This window comes from Podarcis cretensis, assembly GCF_951804945.1.
Source record: "Podarcis cretensis genome assembly, chromosome: 3".
Taxonomy (NCBI): domain Eukaryota; kingdom Metazoa; phylum Chordata; class Lepidosauria; order Squamata; family Lacertidae; genus Podarcis; species Podarcis cretensis.
In genome coordinates, this window is record NC_137172.1 from 123,253,877 (window position 1) to 123,275,144 (window position 21,268).

General features: G+C 41.0%; 1 protein-coding gene across 4 annotated transcripts in view; it reads left to right on the forward strand.

Annotated features, from left to right (window-relative positions):
• The window catches only part of EHBP1 (EH domain binding protein 1), a 306,658-nt gene that overhangs the window by 84,885 nt on the left and 200,505 nt on the right, over positions 1 to 21,268 (forward strand). For 2 of the 4 annotated variants that reach the window (XM_079969700.1, XM_079969702.1), the window contains exons 6-9: positions 9,096 to 9,277; positions 9,575 to 9,714; positions 14,244 to 14,348; positions 14,912 to 15,034. In XM_079969700.1, the coding sequence (XP_079825826.1) occupies positions 9,096 to 9,277; positions 9,575 to 9,714; positions 14,244 to 14,348; positions 14,912 to 15,034 (550 nt within the window). The remainder of the gene's footprint in view (positions 1 to 9,095; positions 9,278 to 9,574; positions 9,715 to 14,243; positions 14,349 to 14,911; positions 15,035 to 21,268) is intronic. The other 2 variants (XM_079969701.1, XM_079969703.1) reach the window with 1 other exon arrangement.

Here is a 21,268-nt window from a genome sequence, read left to right on the forward strand (position 1 = left end):
TTCCGAAACATTCGACTTCCAAAGCGCAACTCCTGCAGCCAATCGGAAGCTGTGGAAGCCCCGTCGGATGTTCGGCTTCCAAAAGAACGTTTGAAAACCGGAACACTCACTTTCGGTTTTTGATCGTTTGGGAGCCGAAATGTTCGACACCCAAGGCATTTGGGAGCTGAGGTACGACTATTATATTGTTGGCAGCAACATAACCCTCATTGGCTAGTGAATAGTTGGCTGAGATGAAAAACCTGGCCATTCTTCGTGTACCTCCTCCACAAGAGGTCCGGAGGGTGGCAACACGAGAATGGGCTTTTGCTGCAGTGGAATGCTCTCCCCGGAGAGGTTTCCTCTTGTTGATGGTGTGTTTTGTGTTTTTATTTTGTGATTTTATCTTGTGACTTGAGACTCGAGGGTATAGACAATTCTGCAAGAGCTCCTGGAAAAGTTTTACTTTAGTTTTCTTTTTTATGTTGGTCCAGTGTTCAGATGCCCACCTCCCATAAAAATAGCAGCAAGAAAGAGACCATTTTCCACTGAGGCCAAGATGGTTTCCCACTTTCAAAGCTAGTCCCACTTGCCTCTAGCACAGGGCACCCAACACTGTGCCTTCCATATGCTTTAGATTTCAACCTATTAGCCCCAGTCAGCATGATCAGTGGTCAGGACTGATGATACCTGTAGTCCAATAACATCTGGAGGGCGCTACATGGACTAGCTCTGTTCTAGCACAGGCAAGGAAAGTATGACCATTTTGAATTGTGTGTTTGTGTGTATAACTTTTTATAGGGTTTTATAAACAAGGATCATAGGAATACTAAATGATACAAATAAAAAGAACAAGTGGCCTTGTGGTGCAGCAATAAAACTGCTAGCACATTTGCAAAGTTAAGCAGGGTCTGGTGTGGTTTCAGTACCCCTTCCAACTCTACAATGCTATGATTCTAAGTCTTCTCGTGTCATTTGTACATCTCAAAAATAGCATGCAAGATTTGTAGCAATATCTACGACACATGGTTCATTGTTAGTGGTCAGTGTATAAGTTCATGAACTGGTTTAAACAAAAGTGAAGGAGAAACAGAGTAGAACAGAATTAACAGCTAACTTTCAACATCGCAAAGCCAAATACCTAATCAGGAACCCTTGTGCTTTTGCTTACATTAAATAAGAGTAATAATCATTTTTCCTCTTATATTACTTATGAAACCATATAAAATGTTAGTCTATTGATGAATGTGGGAGGGGGGTTCAAAGTAAAAATAGTAATTTATGTTTAAATTTAAATTTAGATCAACCAGATTGAGCCAAATGCTGGTGGGGGGACTGTTCATTTTCTGGAATATTGGCATATGTTATTAAATTAAACCACACCAGGGTAAAGCCATATTTTATCTGCCTGTGTGTCAATCATTGTTGTTTCTCTCTTTGTTAATATCTCAAGTAGAACTGTTTCCCAAACAGTTTTGTACCAATTGTCTAACGTTGCACCAGAAAGGTCTTTCCAGTGTCTGGTTATGTTGTGTCTTACTGCTTGTAATAAATGGCTTATTAATTCTTTATTATGTAAAACCTGGTTGTTGTACTGAAATATATTTAATAAAGCTAATTCTGGTTTGACTTCCAATTGTTGTTTTGTTGTCTTATTAATTTTTTGGAATGTTGAATACCAGGAAGGTTGGATTTTTGTCCACATGTGGTGGGGCCGCCCCTCCAACAATGCAATGAGGTTCCAGAATGGACCATTGCCTGCTTTCTAAGGTTAGGTATCACCTATAGCGCTTTCCCGCTATCCCGGACCGGGACTTTCGCCCAACGCCGGCCTTCCTGGACCTCTTCTGAAGGCCGGCGGGGGGCAAAAGTCTTTGCTCCCCCCCCAGCCTGCCTTCCCGGGATAGCGGAGAAGCGCAGCACGTTTCTCCGCTATCCCGGACGGCTTTTGAAGGCAGGCGGGGGGAAGCAAAGACTTTCACTCACCGCCTGCCTTCAGAAGACCTCCGCTGTCCCGGGGGCTTTTAAAATGCTGGGGGTCGGCAGCGAAGGGTTCGCTGCCGCCCGCCAGCATTTTAAGATCGCCCCGGGACAGCGGAGAAGTCTCCGCTGTCCCGGGGGCTTTTAAAATGCTGGAGGTCGGCAGCAAAGCCCTCCTGTCCCCGGAGCTTGCGGGGCGGGAGGTGGGGAGAAGGGCTTTTCTTCCCACCGCCAGCCTTCAGAACAGCCTATGGGAAACCGTGCTTCGCAAGACGAAAAACTCGCAAGAAGAAAAAACTTGCGGAACGAATTAATTTTGTCTTGCGTGGCACCACTGTATTGCTGGCTGAAATAGACTTAAAGACTTGAACTTTTGTATTTAGCTAGTAGATCAGTAATTTCCATTTCTAGTTTTGTTATTGTTGTAGAGGTTTCTTTTTTGATATATGATTTTTCTTTGATACAGCTATCTCTTGTCACGGCTTTCATGACCTCCCAAAGGTTGGTAGAATTAGTGATGTCATTGTTGTTTTCCTTAAAATAGAATTGTACGGTTTCTGCTATCCTTTCTCTGGATAGTTGGTTGGTCACTAAAATAGGGTTAAACGACCATGATGGCAAGATTTGGATTTAATTGCCCAGTCCAGCTTGAAAGAAATGTAAAATTGAAATCTTTTGGATTTTCTTCACTCGATATATCATATAAGCCCCATTTTTGGAAGAGTTGTAGTAATTTGTATGCCTCTTTTGTTTTCTTTTTGGGATTTATCTTTTAAAAGGTTCCAGCACTGGAAATGGTGGGTTGGCTTCTCTGGTGTACCTTCACTTGCTGAGCTCTATGCTGCCTTGTGCCTTTGCCTCCCAGTAACTGGCAGCATTGGGAAGCCCAGTCAGCAACCATTCTCACTGCCCCACTGCTTCTGCTGGTGCTGCCTCTGAACACATAGGAACATGGCATATTGAGTCTGATCATTGGCTCATCTTGCCCAGCATTGTCCACACTGACTGACAGAGGGTTTCCAGGGTTTCAGGCAAGTTGTGTTCTCACCCCTACTTGGTAGGGTTGCCATATGTATGGGAAATCCCGGACATGTCCTCTTTTGGGGGGCCTACACCCCCATCCACAGGGATTTTTGCATTTTATAGGAAATGTTTTGGTTTGGGGGGGGGCGATTTGAGGATATTTATTTATTTGTGTTTTTTAACTGTGCTATGAAAGCAGAAGCAGTTGCTTTGGCCGGAGATGAGCGTGCACGAGGCCCGCGTACTACCAGCGTCGCCACCAGGCCCATGCGCATCTTTCCCAGCTTGGGCTGGCAGTGGCCTCTAGGGAAGCCACCACTGCTTCCCCCTCTTGCTCAGTTTCGGCCACCCAGAACACGAAGTCTGTGAGTAGCGCTAGAGGAGGCGGCAGCGGTTGGCTATTCCCCCCCCCCCCAAAAAGCTCAAAAACGTTGTTGGCTATCTCATCAAAGAAGCTACCGATCGTCCGGATTTTCACTTCCTAAAATAGGATTTTCACTTCCTAAAAGCTGGAGATGCTGGGGATTGAAGCTGGGACCTTTTGCATGCAGACCATGCGCTCCCCCACTGAGCTGCAGTACTTCTTGTTACAGCTCTGAGTTAGTGTTACTGCTCTTAATAAATTTATGGCATTTCTGACACACTTTTATAATTCAGATCTTGAATATTTCTGGTATGTGCCACATTTTAAAAACATTAACTTCTCCATTCGTATGCATCATCATACTTAATAAACGTTCTGGATATCTTGAGCCATGATTTTGCTTTTAAGCACCTTTTCATCACAGATGGCATTTGGGCCTCCAAATCTTCCATCCAACTGTCTAAATTATTTTAACTGACATAGTTTCTAATTTACTCTCTCCAGTTGAGAGAGCTTCCCGTAGCTTGTCTATTTTAGCATTTAATTGCTCTATGCTTCCACAAATTAGATTCTGTAGTGATCCATTTTGCTCTGTTAGTGAAGCAGTGATCTCTTCAGCATAGCCTAAGTAATATGGAACTTGTGATGTAGTTTAAAGACCGTCATCCAGGAACTTCTGGACTTGTTTCACTTTGGAGTGTTTGCAGCAAGTGAAATAGCAATATCACTACCATGCATTTCTGAATTGTAGCCAATTTGACTGAAAATATTGCCTTATTTTCTGTCAATTATAATCTCTTTGTTTGGTGACGAAGGGCTGAAGGGATGACCTGGTTGAAAAGCTTAAGCAAGTGCATCCTGTGTATTATTTAATTGGACTACATGTAAAGTAGAACTTTCAATTAGCACATTTATGATCTCATTACTTTCTCTCCTTCAGATACCATAGTTACTATTGTGCTTTTTTCTATTTTTGACATACTCATTGAAAAAGTTTTGAAAAAGCAAATGCTCTCTTGCTCTGATCACCTTAGTATTTTTACTGTGGGTTTTTTTAACATACTGTATTTTAACATACTGTATAAGACACCCCCATGTATAAGATGCCCCCTATTTTGGGGAACTCCAAATTAAGAAAACACCCATCAGCCCTATCCATGTATAAGATGAGCCCCAATTTGAAACCTAATTTTTTGGTTTAAAAAACCAAGTCTTATACACAGAAAAACATGTGTATATTCAGAATGGCATTTATTTTTGATAGTTACTTTGAAACTCCATGTGGAAAGCAACAGAATAAATTAATCAAATTTGAAGTCTTGTCAGTTTTACATTTGTAATTAACCCTTGTTCTATTTATTATTAAAACAGAAAGATAGCAGTACAGTGGTCCCTCGGGTTAAGTACTTAATTCGTTCTGGAGGTCCGTTCCTAACCCGAAACTGTTCTTAACCTGAAGCACCACTTTAGCTAATGGGGCCTCCTGCTGCTGCCGCGCCGCCGCTGCCCGATTTCTGTTCTCATCCTGAAGCAAAGTTCTTAACCCGAGGTACTATTTCTGGGTTAGCGGAGTCTGTAACCTGAAGCATATGTAACCTGAAGCGTATGTAACCCGAGGTACTACTGTACTGTGAAGTGTAATAGATGTATTTTATTCATCATATTTGTATCCCATCTTTCCTCCATGGAGTCCACGGCAGTGTACATTATCTAGTCCATTTTGTCTTCACAACCATCCTGTAAGTAAATACTTGCCCAGTGCTGACCCAGTGAACTTACAGATGATTTCTTTTTTTGCCCAAGTTTAAATCTCTGCTGTCATGACCTCAGAGTCCAGCAGCAATCAAACCAAGGCTCTGAGCTGGAGGCCACAGTCTCCAACTCTGGATCTGGAGCAGGTGCAGGGCTCTCAGCCTGTTCCTGGAAGACTGGCAATCCACTCTCAAATCAGAACACAACAGGACAGGACAGATGTTCCATAGTATATTGTAAGAGACCACAAGATAAAGCTGTGGTGAAGATTCTTATCAAGATCATTGATAAAACAAAATAATATTACCTTTCTATGTGGAGAATATAAGCGGAACAAATAAAAGGAAAAACTCCAGGGAAACGTTGAAGACGTCACAGTATCTCTATCAAATCAGAAAGAAGCTGATACTAAACTATTCCTGCATGCCCAGCGTGCACCCAAGGAAGGCTGCAAGGATGTCATTATTGTATGAGAGAACACAGATGTAATCATCCTAGGTGTTCCTTACATTCTTAAGTATTACAACATAACTGCACCTATGTTTCAGAAACCTGGATTGCAACAATCGAGGTATAGCTGGTGTGAGCCAAATTGCTCCTTGTATAGGACACATTGTATTTAAGGCACTCCATGGCTTCTGTGCCTTCATTTGTTATGACATAGTAAGTGCTTTATAATGGTTCTGATAAACTTGCTGCACTAAAACTTGTTCAGCCCTGCCAAAAATTTGTGGTGAGGTTTTCACAACTTACTGAAACAGTAAATCAGAACCATTACAATGCCTTGACATTTTTACACATGTATGACTATAAGAACACAGCAGGTGCCGAGGAGTTACACTACATCACTTTTTTTGCCGAAAAAGGTGTAGTAGAATTGCATCAACAGACATATTCCTGTGCCACGCTAATTCAGAAAAACATTCCAAATCTAGATGGCAATGGATGGAAGATGGCAGAGATACCTTGCAGAGTATAAACCAGCAACAAATTCACTTCTGGAACTGTTGCACTGCAGATGTGAGCAGTCTGGCACAGTGTTCACATGCAGCTGTATAAAGAATGGTTTGACACGCATGACAGTATGCTGTGCATAATATTATTTTGACAACCAAGCTGATGAAGATGAAATTGACTTTGAATCTTTCCTTGAATGAGATAATGGTGACATTTTAGGATTAGTTGCAACTTTTGAGAAATTTTTGCTCTTCAACTTTGATATTTTGAGGTGTATATCAGTGCAGGTATAGTGATAACATACCAGCATGATACAAATCTGAAGTTTCCGAACCGTCCTCAGAGGCAGCCCTACGTATAATGCATTGCAGTAATCTAACTTTGAGGTTACCAGAGCATAGACAACAGTAGTTCAAACTTGTTTTAAAAATAAAATAAAGTATTCTTGTAGCCATCAAATGTAGGTATTTATTTGATGGAAAGTTCTAGTAGGATATGATTTTTCTGTCCCAAATTTGTGGCTGAAAAATAGCTTATGGAGGATGTTTATGATAATTACACTTGCCCAATGTTTCTCCAGTATCCCAGCTATAAAAAGAAATGAATGCAGGCCTGATAATTTGTGTGTGTTTTCCTAAACATCCATGTGGAATTAAAAATATGATGATTCTAGCTACCTCCCCCCACAAAAGAGAACAAAAGTATTATTAACCACTTGTTAACTATTATCTAAATAAAAATATATTGCTACCACAGTTATTATTTACCTAGAATAAAATGCACTAATTCAATAAAAAAATTCCAAAGGCATTTCCTAAAGGTACTTGACATTTCTGCCCAGTAGGATAAGTCAAAATGTAATATGTCATCCCTGAAGAATACATTGTTTGAAAAAAACACTAGTGTTATCTGTCAGATTATGCACAGTAATATTATATGGAACTATTAGCGCATGTAGATACCTTATGAGTGAATTTCAAAAATGCACCAAACACTTGAGAAGGATTTAGTCCCTCTCAGAAGAAATACTTAAGAATATGCAAATACTCTCCACTGAATCAAGTTGAACAGATGCTACTATCACAAACAATGCAAGTTCTCTTTTCTGTGGCCTCTGCTGTCAATCAGTGAACAAGATTAAGGTCAAAGGTTCTGATAATTGTAAAAGGAAAAGTGTGATCAGCAAGCTTCAGTTCATTGTACTAAAATGAACAATAATTATCTGTATTGTGAAAATAGATAAACACTGCAGCTCCTTTTTTGAATAAAGATACAATGTTGGATATATCCTAAAAGTACTGATTGAAACTCCTTAATTCACATGCCTCTTGCAATAATATTATAAAGCCATACATACAATGTTCTATTTATATATGGGGGGGGGGGGGGAGGCAGAAAATCTTGTTGGCATTTTCCCCAGTGAAGTACCATTCTAAAGCTAATGACCTCTTCATTAAAAATTATTACTTTTTTCTAGCCAAATGGTAATTATTGTTTGAAATATTTTTGCCAAAATTTAAATCCTGTCCCTAGACAGCAATTAACCTTGGCATTAAGGGACCACCTATAGGATGGCCTCACATTTATCAAATTTTAGATCTGTTGCGAGTTCACTGTCATGCCACTTGCCTACTCTAACAAGCAGAAAATGTTTTTCTTAATATTGGTCCTAATGGAAAGGGATTTGTAGCAGGAATGTACAAGAGTTTACTGAATGTTGCATATGGGGATTTAAACAGTTTAAAATCTAACTGAGAATTCAACCAGAGGGAGACTATAAGCAAAAGCACCTGTCAAGGATGGAGGGGGAAAGTCCTTTTAAATCTACCTCTCCTATTACAAGGGAATAGACATTTAAAATGATGGTATTTACCCCTGTCGGTTTTTCCCAAATCCCCTCAGAGTTCTCCCTTTTTTGTTGGAGAGAGTGTGGTCAGCAGACTCCTCCTTTATGGTAGTTTTTAGGCTTCATAAAAAAAAAAATATCAAATATATTCACCTCTTCTCCAGCAGTTATGGATATATGGGACTATTAACTTGCTCTGTACTCACCTTGGCTGGAAGAAACAAAACCATAATCCTCATTTGACCTTCAGCCTCTTACTTGTCAACATAATTATCATTTATATCCTTTGCATAATAATATAGCAATGTTTTCAACAACTGTTATTGACTCCTGACTTATGTTTGCTTTTCTGTTAATGTATTTACAAAATATTTGTTATAAATAAAAATTTATTAATAAAAATTATTAGAAAGCAAAAACAAACTCCTTAACAGGTTTACATAGAAAATGAACTAGGAAAGAAATGTTTTGTTTTTTTTAAAAAAAATTATTTATTAAAGTCAAAGAAATGTTTGTTACTTCATTTTCTGTGTAACTCTGTTAAGGACCTTGTTACCTCTAGTAATAGTATTTTCACAACAAGTATTATTATTATTATTATTATTATTATTATTATTATTTCATTATTTATACCCCACCCATCTGCCTGGGTTTCCCCAGCCATTCTGGGTGGCTTAGAGCACATATAAAAACACCAAACATGAAAAACCTCCTGATACAGGGCTGCCTTCAGATGTCTTCTAAAAGTTGTCTCCTTGACATCTGATGAGAGGGCGTTCCACTGCCGAGAAGGTCTTCTGGCTTGTTCCCTGTAACTTCACTTATCTCAGTGAGGGAACCACCAGAAGACCCTCAGAGGGGAGGACCTCAGTGCCCAGGCTGAGCGATAAGGATGGAGACACTCCTTCAGGTATACACTTCCACTGCATTGTGTTTTACCAGTGATAAGTTATGGGGGGGAGTATCACATTTTAACAAAGCTTTATGTGTGTGGGAGAGAATGCCAGTTAAACAGATAGACATTCGGTAGGGCAAGGTCTGGACAGTAACCTTGCTGAAGCAAAGCAAGCTTGCATTTGGTTGGAAACCTCATGTACACTGCTGCGAGAAAAAAGGGGAAGTGCATACATTAAATCAATGCATATTATTATTAATACAATGTTATAACCATATTATTTAATGATTTTTTTTAAGGAATCTCCTTCTGGACGCCGGAAAGCTCTTGCTACCAGCAATATTAACATGAAGCAATATGCAAGTCCAATGCCTACACAGACTGATGTCAAGTTAAAATTCAAGCCTCTGTCTAAGAAAGTGATATCTGCCACACTTCAGTTCTCTTTATCATGTATTTTCCTGAGGGAAGGGAAAGCAACGTAAGTTTTATGTAAGGTGATAGATGGTGTTTTTTGTTTAACCCCACTTGCCCAAAAAACTCATTTTGAGCATGCTTATTGTATGTAGTGAAAAATGCTGTGTGATTTGATTTATAATTTCTTACCCATACTATAGTCTCCCGTGGCACAGTTGGTTAAGAGAATGATTTCGAAGTCCTGGTGCAATCCCCATGAACTTGTGCAGGGCTTTAAGTAAGCAACTATTCTCTCTGCCCCCAGTTCATAATATGAGATAACAATATGGGGCAACTGTACAGAGTTTCTTGTTCTTGTTAGGGATGAAGACATGCAAAGCCTGGCAAGTCTGATGAGTATGAAGCAAGCAGATATTGGAAATTTAGATGATTTTGAAGAAGATAATGAAGATGATGAAGAAAACAGAGTGAACCAGGAAGAAAAGGCTGCAAAAATTACAGGTTTGTTTTCCTCCAAGGATTAATAATTAAAACCATGTCTTAACAGATAGGCAATTCTTAACCTTCTATAAAATAATGTAAAGTATTGGGATTGTTTACTGTTCGAAATTTCTTCTAAACCGCTCTAATGGTACCATTTGACAGGTGGTACGGACAGTTGGCATTTGTGCATCTTTGGAAAGCAGCAGGAGAGCCTGTGAGTCTGGCCCTCTCTGGTTTAATGGACTAGAGGCAAAACTACCGTATTTTTCGCTCTATAACACGCACCTGACCATAATACGCACATCATTTTTAGAGGAGGAAAACAAGGGAAAAAACATTCTGAATGAAACAGTGGATGTATCATTTTTGTGCTTCATGCTGTGGCCACAGACATGTGATCTGATGGTGAATTTGGGCTGACCCAATGCAAAGATCCTGAGGATCCATGTAGATCCATGCTTTTTAACCACGTTTTTGCACCATTGCAGCCCCAGGCAACAGTGGGTGTGTGATTTTTGGGGGGCAGGCTGTAGCCATGGACATGCTATGTGATCTGATGGTGAATTTGGGCTGACCCAATGCAAAGATCCTTAGGATCCATGTGGATCCATGCTTTTTAACCACATTTTTGCACCATTGCAGCCCCAGGCAACAGTGGGTGCGTGATTTTTGGGGGGCAGGCTGTAGCCATGGACATGCTATGTGATCTGATGGTGAATTTGGGCTGACCCAATGCAAAGATCCTGAGGATCCATGTGGATCCATGCTTTTTAACCACATTTTAAGGGACAAGGAGCAGGAGAGGGGTGTGCAGAGAAGCAGCTGGCTAAGAATGCAGGAGAGGGGTAGGGAGGAAAGGAAGGCAAAAGTTTTCCCTCACCTACCCACCCAAGCCAGCCAGCTCGCGCGCTCGCTCTCTCTCTCTCTCTCTCCCTCCTGCATGTTTTCAGCTTTCCCCTCTGCTTGCCTGGAGGGGAGGGGCTTTCCCTGCTCTTTGTTCCGTTTGAGCAAACACAGCAAGGAAACAGAGGTGGGTGGGCAGTAAGGCCCTGAGGCAGAATGCCGGAAAGCAGCCGCTTCCTCTTTTCAAGTTTCCCTTCTAGGAGACGCGCGGTTTGATTTTTGCCTGCTTTTTTTGCCTCCCCTCGCACCAATTGGCTCCAGGGACCACACATTCGCTCAATAACACGCACAGACATTTCCCCTTCCTTTTTAGGAGAAAAAATCTGCGTGTTATAGAAGGAAAAATACGGTACTTCAAGGCATAGGGAGGGGAGATTCCTGCATCTGTACTTTAATGTCTACTAGAGTCCTGCTGGAAGACTGAAGGACTTACCTGTAAAGGGAAGGGTGGGACTGACTGCATACTGACAGGCCACCAGCCTTTGCAACCCTCTTGACCTTGCTTCTGGGGGCTGCCACATGCAGGAAGAAATAACCTGCTTGAGTGATAATTCTCATGTGTTGCAGTAAAACTTTAACATTTGGGTTGCCATCATCTGGAATTATTGTACATTCTGAAGACAATGCAAAGCAGCCTGAATCCACCTGCTGAAGATAGTCGCTTTTTCCACTGGTAATCGCTTTCTCACCCTATCTAGCTAAGCACACTTGCCAGCACTTTTAGTAGGAGATTGTGTGCTTTTATAAAAAATGTTGGTTTTCTCAGGCCTCTGTGATCTTATTCTCCACAGGAGGCACAGACCATTGGCAGCATTTATATGAAATTTTCCAGTCCTGGAGTGTTAGTTAATATAGACTTGAATGGCAGATAGGTAGGAACTAAGACTTATATTTTATTAAGCAGATACACTCCATGACATACCTATTTATTGGAATTCCCTATGCACTCCTTGGTTCTCCACACCAGTCTGCATCATTCATTCATGGTGCCAGGTGTGTATCCCTCCTGATGCAAATAGAAGCCGTGTGTGAGGCACCCTGGACAGCATGTGTAAAACATTTCTTTGAAGATTTTGGCTCATTCCCTTAGTTCTCATATCATAATATAGATAAACTTGTAAACAAGCATAAGCATGTGTAATTGGAATAATCTCATAGGATTAAATCTGATACCGCACATGCATCATTAAAATGGACTTCCACTTGTGTCGTTGAACCTCACCTTCCTTTTCTCTCCTTTGCACCTCTCAATTTGCCCTCAAAATCTGCTCTGGGGGATTTGGGGGCCCTCTGGAACAGAAGGGGTGTTGGTTGCTGCAGGAGGTAGGAGAGGGCAATGGTCCTGTTACACAAGCAGAAGTCCACTCCCACAATGTAGGGTCCCACCAATTTTCTTTTTCGCTTTTCCTCCTGTCTCAAAATCCTTTCCTTTGCTCTGTTTGTTTCTTCTATCAAGTTTTGGATTGGAAGCTCCTTGATTTGTCCTCTTATATCATGGAAATGCCATGCACACTGATGGTGGCAATAATAATATAATAATTAATATAGCAGCTCTGATAAACCCAGGAACCTCACCTAAATGCTGGAGAGGTTGCACTACTATAGGTACATAGCTCCACATGTGGTGGGAATGCCCCAAAATTTTACACTTTTGGACATCAGTCCTACAAGAAATATGTAAAATAACAAAACAGGTGTTAGAAGCAACTCCAGAACTGGCCCTATTGAATATTTTCCAAGACAACAACACACACTCACAATACAAGAACTCATAAGCCACCTACTCTCAAGAGCTAGGAGCATCATAACTAGATACTGGAGGGACCTGTCAGGAGTAAACATGAACCACTGGTACCAAACCGTATGGGAAACAGCCATACCAGAAAATCTAGCCAACAAATTGAAATTAGCACGTGGACAAACAAAAGAGGATGCCTTCAACCATGCATGACTCCCCTTTGTTACATGCACAGCCCAACAAGACAACAACATAAACCCTCCAACAGTATACAAATTGATATGGCTAATTTGACCCCTCCCACACACAAACAGAGCTTACTGCAATCAACTGAAGTTCCCCAATCTCCCTCACCACCAACAAAAACTAACAAATGAATCAAATGAATAACCTATCCATTTGACAGTGAAACCAACCCCCTCCCACACACACTGTGCAAAAGAAAAAGATAATTTCTTCCCCTTCATTCTCCCACTTCTCTCTCTCCATCTTGTTCCTCGCCACAACCTCACAATGTCTGCAACAGCAATGTCTCACACCAAATGTAACTGACCCATAGATAGGACACTATGAACTGCAAATAGAGGCTTTATATGTACCTTTGTTATCCATGAAAATATTTCAATAAAAACAATTTAAATAATTAAATAAATTGATAGCAGCAGCTCAGTTACTCCAGTTTCTAGGAATAAGTGCCCACCAGTTGAACAAGTTGGCCAGACAGATTAGTCAACAGAAAAAGTGGGTACTATGAAGTTTTATCCATCTGGAATTTCATAACCTTTTTACTCAACCTTACTTCCAAAATGGCAATTGTATGGCTAATATAATGCATCATATTCCATAAGCATATTTCTTTATCTTTGTTATACATGCATTGTATGATTTGATACTGTGTTATTTGAAAGTGTTTCTTCTGAACAGAAGTCAGCCTTACCATCACAAAATACGCTACTAATAGAGGTGGTTTTGATGTTTCTATTTGCTCAGCATTGGATTCTGCAATTCCTATCGTTTGTCATCTTAGCTTCCTGAATTCCTGTTCTAGATATAGCTGTTTCTTACAGTTTTCATACATTATTTCCTAAGTTATACATCATCATTATTATTATTATTATTATTATTATTATTATTATTACCCCACCTATCTGGCTGGTGTTTTCCGAGCTACTCTAGGCAGCTTACAGCATATCTAAAAACATAAAAACCTCCCGATACAGGGCTGCCATAGAACCCATCAACCATAAAATACTAAAGTTTACAGCCAAATGAAACAAATTACAGAAATTAAAGGAAGGTGTGCATAGTTGCTCACTTTGCATAATTTTATACCTTTAGAATCTTTCTCAGTAATAATATTTATATATTTATATTGTTATTCATTAGGCAAATTGAAGCTTTAGTGTAGCACAGCTGCATTTTGCTTTGCGAAATGGAGGTGGCAATTGCTTCCAAAACCTTTTCTGGAGGAAGCCCTGCAAGATTGAAATCACACTGGTCAACCTCACATCCCCTTAGTCCCCAAGTAAACCCCTGTCTGCAGAGTGGATCAGAGTTCATATACAGAGGAAAGCAAAGTTTCATCTTAAAACTGGTACAGCAAACTGCAGGAGTATCTAATTCAGTTACTCAGTTTGTAGCTCTAGTCTGATAATTTCCTGTTACTGGAACGAGCAGTTTAATGAAAAGGTAGCATTCCTTTTCATTAAAATTTTGAGGAAGATCATCATACAAGTGCTGAATACATTAAGTATTAGAATGGTGATTTTCTCTAGAATGTATTCATTGTAAATTAACACATGTCGTTTCTTTTCCTTTTTCCTTTTCTAATAACAGCATGTTTTGTACTCCTTTGTCCCTTAAATAACATTACCTTACAATTATCTTGACTGGCTTCTGTTTACAGAAATTGTAAACCAGTTGAATGCTCTGAGCAGCTTAGATGAAGATCAAGATGACTGCGTAAAGCAAGCAAATATGCTTTCAGCTAAATCAGCCAGTTCCTCTGAAGGTCTATGAGCTTTCCTTCTTCCTTTCTGTTTCTGAATGTCTGTCTGTATTTTACTCTGACCTGTTATCCCCTTGGCTTCTGTTTGTAGTTGAATGTCAGTTGTATCTTTGTGCTTGACATCCATTGCAGTATTTTAAATAATTTGTAGTGCAGCCAACAGATGACAGCATGACATGGGCACTGAAACTGGCTAAAATTTGCACCATAAACATACTTGTGCTCTGTATGTTTTGAAGCCTCACAGTGACATGTAAGCTGTATATAATGGGAAAATTCCAACCTTTTTAGAACTACTTCCCCCTGCCCCCAGACAATTTCTTGCAGAAAGCTTTTGCCACTGTTGAGTGGGTGAAGGCTACAGCGGACTATTTAATAAATATGTGCCTGATTCTATTACTGCCACTGAGTTAGAAGCATTGGTGTGCTACAGTTTAGCTTTGCAGTAGGGATCACTGTTCCTAGAGATTTTTGGTAGAAATACCTTGGAGAATAAAATGTTTGTTTCAAACCATGCACAGTCCTAATTTTTGCCATACTGAAAAGTACTGTACTTGGCTTCTCAGAGCTTATAAACAAGCTTAATTTTTTGGATGAAGAGGATCAAGACGTGGCCAATTCGAGATCAAATCCATTTGTAGACCCTGATACAACAGAGCTGAATCCCTTTGGAGACCTTGATATGGAAGGTATAGAATTTTTGTATATTTTTATTGCTTGTAATCTTAGGGTGGCATTGGATGTTACAGCAAGCTCAGGGTCTCCTGCTTCTCATTTGCTGTAAGTGTCTGGGACTGTATGTGTATTGATAATCATTGCATGCATATTGATAATCTGCTGCTGGGACCTTCAGTTTTATCAAGCCCAACTTGCTAAACCATGGCTAAGCAAATGAAGAGCAAGCATTCCTTCTATGGCCTTCTCCTGTTACATGCAACATTTGTCCCTGCTGATGGACAAACTGAAGTTCAACCAGAGTTCACCTTCAAGAGGGAACTAGTTTCAGCCAGTGCTTTTTTCTGGGGGTACTCAAGGGTGTGCAGTACTGCCACCTTTTTTTCCTAGAAGAAAAGCACTTGGTTAAAAGTGTAGCACTTGTAACAACTTCATGATGAGTACCTTTTTTTGCTGAGTACAGTGGTTCCCGAACGTAATCCATTCTGGAAGGCTGTTTTGAGTTCTGTGGGGTGTTTGCAAATTCACTTGAGAAAATTGAAAAACACAGTTTTCAAACGCACCTCGACTTCCGAGGTGCGTTTGAAAACAAGCATTTACTTCCGGGTTTTTGGCGTTCGGGTTCTGAAATGTTCGTCAACGGAGACATTCAAGAACCAAGGTACCACTGCACCTTCGTGGTGTGACACCTTTTTTCTAGAAGAGAAGCTAAGTAGTTCTGTTTGTTGCACTGCAGCAAGCCTGTGAAGGGAGGTAGGGAGACAGTGTAACAGGGCTTGTCTTATGATTTAACAAATCGGGTTTTAAATTCTGAACTTGGCCATTGTGTGGATATTGCTCTTAATTCTCACATTAAAACCGTGAGTATTATTATTATTAATTTATGAATTGCGTTCTACACAATTATCTCAATACATTGTACAATAAAAACAGCAAAAAGGAGTAAAAAACACAAAATGATATATTTAAAACAAGACAAAATAGACTTTCATATATAAAAATATAAAATATATTGATATAAAAATCCCAAAATATGAAAATCTTAGCATGACTAGGTTAGGACCATTAATTTCAATGGATCTATTCTGAGTAAAAATTAATTGAATACCATCAGTGAAAACTGAATGGGCCATTTTGCTGGATAACAGATTTGTTAGTTTAGAATATTTACCGTATTTTTTGTCCCATAGGACGCACCGGTCCATAGGACACACCTAGTTTTTTTTTGGGGGGGGGGGATAAAGGAAAATATTTTTTCCTTTATTTCCCCCCCAAAACCAGGTCGGGGAATCCAAACCAGGTCGGGGAACAGCGGGATGGCGGCGCTGCGCCTCCCCGCTGTCCCCCGAGCTTGTGGGGCTGCCCGATGTCTGCCCACCTCCCGCGGGGCTCCCTCGGCTGCAAATATCTGCCCGGCGGCAAGGCGCTCCGCTTCAGGGCGCCCGCGCACCGGGCAGCAGGCTGCTATCCGCAGCCGAGGGAGCCCTGTGGAACCATCCCGCGGGCTCCCCAGGCTTGCTGATAGCTTGCTGAAGCCTGGAGAGCGAGAGGGGTCGGTGCGCACCGACCCCTCTCATTCTCCAAGCTTCAGCCAAAGCCTGCATTCGCCCCATAGGACGCACACAGATTTACCCTTCATTTTTGGAGGGGAAAAAGTGCGTCCTATAGGGCGAAAAATACAGTAAGTTAACTTCCGCCTCTATTTTTATTTTATGGTATATTTTATATTTCTAAATTATTTTCAGATACTATCCTGATTGTAATGCTTAATAGGCAATCATTCTGGAAAACTGGTGACTATTAAAACGTTGATTATTACAAATTTGTGTAGATATGCATTAAGTCATTAAAAAAATCAAAAATAAAACTAATCACATATAAGAGCACCCGAGCACAATCTAGACAACTGTGCCACAATCAGAATGCACAGAATGCAGGAATGTGCAGAGTACATGCTGACCAGATAGCTCTGGAAAGTGAAAGCATTCACAAAAAAACATAGACTACAAGTAAAATCTCACACATTCAGTTATGGTAATGGAGTTAAGCATACAGAAGAAATACATCTTTCCACAATGGCTAATCAGTGTCTATTTTTAACTTCTATATATGTTTTCACTGCATGGTTTTATGTATTTTTGTTGTAAACCGCTGTGATATTTTTTGAAATAGTGGTCTATAAATATTTTTATAAGTACGTAAACATACATTTAAAAAGAAAATCTACACATTTTACAAATGGAGACATCCAGGGTTAAGACCAGCTCTTGTCTATGACTCCATGGCAGAGAATGCAAATACACCCATCAGCACCTGTTCTTTGTGAATTTTAGTCCATTTACACACCATATACACCCAAGAAGAGTCAGAATCCATCTTTCTGTCTACATGTACACACACAACCCAGAAGAAGAGACAAAGAAAAACTCATGGCTTCCTGCTTGGCCAGACTCACCTTACTCTTTTCTGCTGGGATGGAGGATCCAACATGGCGGCGAAGGTAGTTTCCGAGTAATTTCGCTTACCCCTATCAGAGTTTTTAAGTGGTTTTAAGCGGTTTTTATCCTCCCTTGTTTTTATCTGAGATTAACCGATCAAAGAATGAATCTCAGGATAACACTCCCCTGGATAAATCGTCGCCCCTGCACCCCTCCATGCCGGACTTGGAATCAACATACATCGAAGACCATCCACGACCTGAGACAGTAGTGGCCACTCCAAGTCAGGCTTCTCCACCAAAAATCCAAAAATTACGTGAGGAAGACACTATAGTGTCGAGAGTCAACACAGAGTGGACTTAAGACCCAGCAGGACATATAAATCAAATGATCACAAGTGTTTCGGTTAGATCCCCAAAGAGGACGGCTCCAGCGGACTTGGCAGGAGCCTCTTCAGAGCCTAGTTGGGCCCAACAGCTAAAATCGTCAAATATTATCTCTACTCACCAGGATGCTAACTCTTTTCTGCCCCCCCAAAATTCTGGCCCTTGCGACTTGATCGTGCCACAATCGGCTCGCACCAGGGCAAAAGACCCACCACAACCAGCGTGCACCAGAGCAAAAGACTCACCACACCAGGACCTCAACCCTCAGCAAAGGAAAATAACGGACTTCTTTAAGGGAGCGTCCTTGCTGCATAAGAGCTTCCCACAAGAATTTAAATGACGGTTAGCTGGACAACCCAAAAAACCACCAATATCGATCCTCTGTTGGAACATCGCTGGCTGGCGTAGGAAAAAATGTGACCCAGAATTCCAGTCGTATATCAATTCGTTACATATCATTCTATTGCAAGAAACTTGGGAGGAGGGTGAAATTGTTATAAACGGATTCGACCTTCTATCTCTTCCAGCTTGCCCCTCCCAGAAAGGAGGACGGCCGAAAGGTGGTCTAGTAATTGGTATCTCACTGAAGCTGCATTTCAAATTTTCATTAGTTTTGACTGCTCCCCCCTATGCTTTATCCGGGTTGATGTCGGGGGGGGAAGTATCACTGCTAATCTCCAATGTCTACCTCCCGCCAGGGGGTTCGTCCCTTGAACTGCATGATTGATGGGAAATATCAGAAGATCATTTAGTATCATGCCTTGTTAAATATTCCAATAGCCAATCCTTAATTGGGGGTGACTTTAACGCACGCATAGCAGCAAATTGGGTCGATTTAACTAAAGCTAAATGGTGGTCTGCTCCATGCCTCGACAATTATGATTTGAGACATGCCGTGAGGAGAACCTCAAAAGACTCTAAAGTAAACGAGGCGGGAGTACTTCTTTACCAAATGGCTATTCGCTTAAACCTAGTACCCCTGAATGGTTGCTGCCCTCCCGATATACCGGGGGAGTATACCCACCTAGGCATAAAATCAAACAGTGTACTAGATTACCTTTTAGCTTCGAGTGATCTGATGCCGAAAGCTCTCTCTTTTAAGATTGACAATATTCAGTTCAGTGACCACCTTCCACTTGCTGCTATGTTTGACCTAGACTGGCACGGGGACGAGTACAGTCATCCAACTCAATTAGACACTAACACAGAAAACCCGGTAGAGGGCATTAATACGGCATTACGAGTGAAGGGTATAAAGTGGTCTGTAACGCAGGCTCAAAAATATTCTCAATTTTTTCAGCAGGAGATCATACAAACCTATTCAGCCCTTGACATAACCTCATATGAACTCGATCAAACTATTAATCTATTTGCCAATCTGTTGAATGACCTCACGTCATTCTTTACTGTCCCAACCCACCAGGTAAATCGGGCCCACTCCAAGACAGGTGCACTGTGGTTTAACCGTAATTGCAAACAAGCCAAACAACATCTTTGTGCTATTTATAATGATTACAAATCCTCAGGGGCGACTATGCTTCCCAAGGAGTACTATCAGGCAAAATCAGCTTACAAATATGTGCAAAAAAAGGCCAAACAGGAATGGCAACTGAACCGCTGGCATGCACTTATAGCTGCCTCAAATACCCGTAACTCCCGAAAATTCTGGCTGTTGGTTAACAGAAAATCTAAAAGTTACCCACTAACCGTTATTCCTGCCCCAGTTTGGGAATCATTTCTAAGGAACTATTTTGCCTTACCAGACCTTAATATTAATACAATCGATGGATTCTATGAGCAGCTCCCTCTTTGGCCACCCACTGACCCGGAAGAAATCCACGGACTCATTTCCAATCTCAAAGTTGGTAAAGCCCCCGGTCCCGACCTAGTCCCGGCGGAAGCGATAAAACTTCATGCACACTGGTGGGCGAAAATCTTGGCCGTTACTTTTGATGCCGTAAACAACAGTGGGAAGGTTCCAAGAATTTGGAAGGATGCGATTATTATTCCAATTCATAAAAAGGGCTCGACAGATGACCCGGGAAACTACAGGAATATCAGTTTATTGTCAATAACTGGGAAAATATATGCACGGTTCTTGTTAACTAAGCTTACTAAGTGGGCCGAAGAGAACAACCTGATTGGGCCTGAACAGGCTGGTTTTAGACCGAATCAGTCAGCGGTTGATCATGTCTTAGTTTTATACCACCTTGCCCGGAAATATTCCGCCCCAAATAGAGGCCAACTTTGTGCGGCCTTTATTGATTTAAAGGCCGCTTTTGACAGCATTCCCAGGGGATTACTTTGGGGAAAACTAGCACGATGGGGAATAGACAAAAGACTTTTGTGGCTAATAACTAAATTGCATGACGGATCAGCCGCAAGGGTGAGAATCACTCCGGCCGGCGACCTCTCAAATTCAGTAACCATCAATAGAGGTGTCCGTCAAGGATGTATCCTTGCTCCGACCCTTTTTAATCTATTTATAAGTGATATGAGGGCGCCTCTGATAGATTCTCAAGAAACGATCCATGCCCCCCGCCTTGCCCAATATCGTTGCCCCCTTCTACTCCACGCAGACGACGCAGTGATCCTATCTTTCTCAAGAGTAGGCCTTAGGAGGGCACTGAAAATTTTTGATGCTTACTGCAAATCAAATTTTCTTACAATTAATCATGCCAAGTCCAAAGTTCTAATTTTCACCAAGAGTCGAAAAACCTATAATTGGAGAATAGACGGAAAAGCCATTGACCAAGTCTTTAAATTTCAATACTTGGGAGTCCTTCTCCAACACAACATGGGCTGGAAGGTCCATCTGGCATATGTATTAAATAGAGCTAAAGCCCTTTCCTTTGCGCTACTGCGTTTTTTCTTTTCAGATGGGGCTTTCCATATTCCATCAGTGTTAAAAGTTTTCAAGGCAAAGGTGATTGCAACAATAGCATATGCAATCCCAATATGAGGGTCCTTTGTTAATCTAACCCAATTGGAGGTAATCCAAAACCAGCTGCTAAGAAGGTTGCTAAAATTACCCAGGTGTGTAAGCAATACTGCTATACGTCTCTAGAAACCACATTATGGAAATGCATCCTCTGTTACTGGTTGGCATTATGGCATAAACTTCCAAATCTCCACTTGATACAGTGTCTCTGGAGAGACGACTTCCCTAGCCCTTGGGCAAAAATAATACATGGGAAACTTGTGTCCTTAGGACTATCTCCATCTGAACTACTAAAATTGGATTTAATTTCTGCCAAGAGAATTATAACTCACAAATTAGAGGAGATGGATTTACAATTTAATATTGCGACAGGTGGTGGCACCTGTTCGCCAATAAACCTTGGCTTAACACCACCAACGAAGCTTCCATCTTATTTAACTACCTTATCTGTGGTGATGCACAGGTATGCCTTTATAAAGGCTA